Source organism: Chanodichthys erythropterus, chromosome 2, assembly GCF_024489055.1.
Source record: "Chanodichthys erythropterus isolate Z2021 chromosome 2, ASM2448905v1, whole genome shotgun sequence".
Lineage (NCBI taxonomy): Eukaryota > Metazoa > Chordata > Actinopteri > Cypriniformes > Xenocyprididae > Chanodichthys > Chanodichthys erythropterus.
In genome coordinates this window covers 3075283-3080077 of record NC_090222.1, presented here as the reverse complement: position 1 = coordinate 3080077, position 4795 = coordinate 3075283, and the positions used below count along the sequence as shown (strand labels likewise).

Below are 4795 nucleotides of genomic sequence, written 5' to 3'. Positions count from 1 at the left end.
ATCGCTTTACTCTGTTTCTTTACTCGTCGACATTTTTTCTGCCATCTCTCTTTAGATTAATGATGATTTTATTCAGTGTGTGTGTGGATGTGAGCTCAGTTTCAGTTTCGGAGCAGTCATGGCTCTGAACGCTGAAGGAAAGTGTGCAGATGTTAGTGCTCAGTTCCTGCACTGAGGGAAAGTGTGTTAAAATAGGCTTTGTGCTGAACATCACATGATCAAACAGGAAAACGGGCCTCATCACATCCGCCGTTCGGAGAAAGTGTTCATCCGCATATGGCCTTTTTTGATGTTTCCTTCATTCAAAAATGATTCCTTCGTCTCAGTGGCATGAGATTCTGTAACTTTTGTTACATTATCTGTCTGAACACACACACACACACACACACACTGGGCTTGATTCTGTTCTGAAGGTATGTAAAAATAAAATAGAACGAAATGGACCCTGCATTGAAAATGAATGGAAAGGTGAAAAATTAAGAGTTTATTTTTCATTTCTCAATAAAATCAATAAATCTGGCATAAATCTGAAAATGTTCACACATAAATGAAGGCATGGTACTACAGCACTAAAAACAATGAACATTTGTATATAGTATAGAATTTGGCAACCAAAATCATCCACATAAGCAGAAAAAATGCACATATGATGGGGTGAGACACACAATCCTGTTCATTTCTGCTTATTGCATTTATTTTTTGTTTTGAAATTTAAATAATTTATTTTTCTAAAGTTAGTGATTTTTTTACTTTTGGATTATTGAAATAATTTGCAAATAAAATCTTAAGTTTTTTTTGTGGCATTTTAGATATATTTTTGCAAATTTATGTGGCATTATTGCAAAAACTGTAATAATTACTTCAAACAACAAAACAAATTCTAACTTTTCACAAAAATACTGATTTCAATGTATTTTATTATGTTTAAATATATATTCACAAAATATATATCAAAAAAAGTTAAGTTGATAGGAAGAGTTAGTCACATCCAGATAAATGAATGGATCTCTATGGCCCTCTGCTGGATAAATAAGGTCAAAACACTTTATTCCTACAACTGTAATTCCTACAGGTTTTCTTCTAACCAGCAGATGGCAGAATTCTGCCTCTATCACCTACATCAATATCCAGAAACAACTCGTTTTTAATTTAGATCATTCTAAATTCTACTTCCACACGAACTCTATTTGTGAATTTGTTGTGGTTCAAAGTGAATGTGTTAGTAGTGCAACACCCATCAGCCATAAGGAGAAACCTTTAAACCTTAAAAACAAACACTTAAAGACCTTTTAGTGCAGTTTTCTGTGGGAACGGACACAAACTGAAATTATGCATTATATTCCTGAAGCTCAAATCTAACTCGCCCTCGCTCATCATACTGTCCTAGTTTTCACAATTCTGCATTTGAAAATAATGAATAGACCAACATTTGATATGGATTGGCTCTGGAATAACTCACATGGACTACTTTTATGGTTTCTAAATGACAGGATTATTATTTTGGGCAAACTAATCCTTTAATACAGCTCCTGCGAAATTGCTCCTGGTATTTGTGAAAGCTGAAAATCAAGCTAGAGGATGTTTACAGCAGCTTTCTAATAAAAACCACATACAGGCTACTTGTTTTTACAGAATCACGTGAAAAACCTTCAAAAACAATCCTCTGTATTATCTGAACTGATCTGAACATTGCCTTCAGTAGAGCTGCTTTGAACTGGTCTCATGTTTGATGAAGTTTGCATCATTAATTCGGTCACACATGATGACAGGAAGTGTTGATTATAAAGCACAAGAGTTTTGTCATTTTTCTGTCATTGCTGTGTTTTCACGTCATTGAGAGTGTGCGGGTCCAGTCGTGACGTGACCACTGACAGCAGCTCCTCCAGCTGTTTCTCCAGAACATCATCGTCTCCGTCGTTCCTGATGATCCAGTCAAACGTCACACCCTCGTCCAATCCGCACTCGGACTCGGCGTCGTCCACACCTGGACAGAACACAGCATTAGACCATCCTCTGACCTCTCGTGTCTGTTATAATGTGCTTCATTTACCTGCGGTGAATCTCCAGCCTCTCTGAGATCTGGTCTGCTCCGACGCCTCCACCCGAACACACACACAGAGATCAGGAAACTCCTGACGGAACCACTGCAGGTCCGACCTCCTCCGGCAGTCACTGATGATCTACAGGACACAGGAAGAGCTGCATTACTGCGAAACACGGGGTCACGTGTGTGTTCAGAGCGCTCATGTACCCAGACGGGCCGCGCCGCGTGTCGGATGGCCAGTCTGCAGAAGAAGCCCGAGTCCTGCCGTCTCTTCATCTCACCCCAGCGGATCATGTCGGCTCGATATTCCTCCTTATACTGACCGCAGCCCAACAGTTCCTCATAGTCCAGATTATGATCCTGACAATCACAAACACATCAACAATCACTGTCGCTTCACAATACGAACACTGATCTTCACCTCCAGATGTCTGCAGTGTGTTTCCACTGAAAATCATAGATTATCATAGAGCTACGCCATTCTGGATGAACTGAGAATCACGATTTTCTTGTTTGAAATAGAGATCATGATTCTGAATCAATTCAAGTTAGCTTTATCTCTATAGCGCTTTATACAGTACAGACTATTTCAAAGCAGCTCTACAGAAAACAGTGATGTCAATGAATCTCTAGACTGAATGATTCAATGACTCACTCGTAAAGACTTCACTTGTTTCATTATTGGATGAATCAGCGTTTTTTAACAAATCTCTTGAATGAATGATTCACTGACTCACTCGTAAAGACTTCACTTGTTTCATTACTGGATGAATCAGTATTTTTATAACAATCTCTTGAATGAATGATTCAATGACTCACTCATAAAGACTTGTTTCATTACTGGATGAATCAGTGTTTTTGAACAAATCTCTTGAATGAATGATTCAATGACTCACTCGTAAAGACTTGTTTCATTACTGGATGAATCAGTGTTTTTGAACAAATCTCTTGAATGAATGATTCAATGACTCACTCGGCAAGACTTCACTTGTTTCATTACTGGATGAATCAGTATTTTTATAACAATCTCTTGAATGAATGATTCAATGACTCACTCATAAAGACTTGTTTCATTACTGGATGAATCAGTGTTTTTGAACGAATCTCTAGACTGAATGATTCAATGACTCACTCATAAAGACTTCACTTGTTTCATTACTGGATGATTCAGTGTTTTTGAACAAATCTCTTGAATGAATGATTCAATGACTCACTCATAAAGACTTCACTTGTTTCATTACTGGATGAATCAGCATTTTTATAACAATCTCTTGAATGAATTATTCAATGACTCACTCATAAAGATTTGTTTCATTACTGGATGAATCAGCGTTTTTTAACAAATCTCTTGAACAAATGATTCAATGACTCACTCATAAAGACTTGGTTCATTACTGGATGAATCAGCGTTTTTTAACAAATCTCTTGAACAAATGATTCAATCACTCACTCATAAAGACTTGGTTCATTACTGGATGAATCAGTGTTTTTTAACTAATCTTTTGAATGAATGATTCACTGACTCACCCATAAATACTTCACTTGTTTCATTATTGGATGAATCAGCGTTTTTTAACGAATCTCTTGAATGAATGATACAATGACTCACTCGTAAGCTGTGTCTAATGTCGAATGCTGCGTCCGCAGGAGGTCGTATTTGAAGGCTGCATACGTCATCGAGGCGTCTCATTTAAGAAAGGTAACCGTTAGATAGACAAAGTAAGAAAGAAATTACAGTATTTTTCACCTCACAAAGAAATAAGAGTCAATTTTATTACAGTTACTTTTCTTCAACATCGTTGATGACGTATGCAGCCTTGTCTCCACCTACTGGTGTAACGATGTAATTGACGCAGTCTTTATTTGAAGCCCAAGTTTCTTCTTCAGGTGATTCACTCTATTTTGATCACTGCTGTAGACATCAGTGTTTATATCTGAACTATAAACTTTTATCCCCATTGGTTCTGTGCATCAGTTGTTGATTGGATATTGAGATGTGGGCGTGTCTCTCAACAGTGTATGCAGATGAGAGTGTATCAATCTAACATGAATTATACAAAACATAAAACACTTATGCAAACTTTAAAAAAAAAAAACTGTCTAAAGGCTATCAATCTGACTATACAGGGTTCAGAGTGCTGTACCTGTGCATACTGCAGTTTGAGGGGCGCAGACAGTCTGAGTATGCAGCACACCTCTGCGGTCAGCCTGTGGTCAGAACAGCATCATCATCATCATCATCATCATCACACCTGTGTTCATGTTCAGCTGCGCACTACACCTCTCACCTGTGCTGAAGCAAATCTGTCACATAATCCTTCCCCGACTTCCGCTTCCCGCTGAACAACAGGACAATCCTCGGCTGTGCAGGAGTCATCACTACTGTAGTGTGCTCTTCATCGCCTGTAGTGCTCCTCACACTTATCAGCGCATGTTCAACGTGAGCTCTTCTGGAGCAGGAACCGCTCCTCCATGTCCATTTACCGTAATGACCCGAGATGATGCAGTCATGAAAATACATAAACACGCTCGTGCTGTTTCTCACCCTGCTATGTTGAATCATTTATTTTATTATGTTATTTAAGACATCAGTACAGTTTTTGTTTCTGAAGAAGCTGTGAATGTAGGAGTGTGATTATGCAGAATCGTCGTAATTCGTGATGTTTGGTGTAATTACGGTAATAGGTCGAGTGTCACACCATCAGCTGACGGGGTGTGTGCTTAGCTTATTTACAGTCTGTTAAAACTAAA

The 4795-nt window shown here is 38.3% G+C and overlaps 1 protein-coding gene across 1 annotated transcript; it reads right to left on the bottom strand.

The window, feature by feature from the left end:
- Positions 1-496: 496 nt before the first annotated feature.
- Positions 497-4504, bottom strand: pmvk (phosphomevalonate kinase). The gene is made up of 5 exons (XM_067391626.1): positions 4333-4504; positions 4189-4252; positions 2252-2404; positions 2051-2180; positions 497-1984 (listed from the first exon to the last, which is right to left on the bottom strand). The coding sequence occupies exons 1-5, from the start codon at positions 4419-4421 to the stop codon at positions 1812-1814; spliced, it is 609 nt and encodes a 202-aa protein (XP_067247727.1). The 5' UTR covers positions 4422-4504; the 3' UTR covers positions 497-1811.
- Positions 4505-4795: the final 291 nt, after the last annotated feature.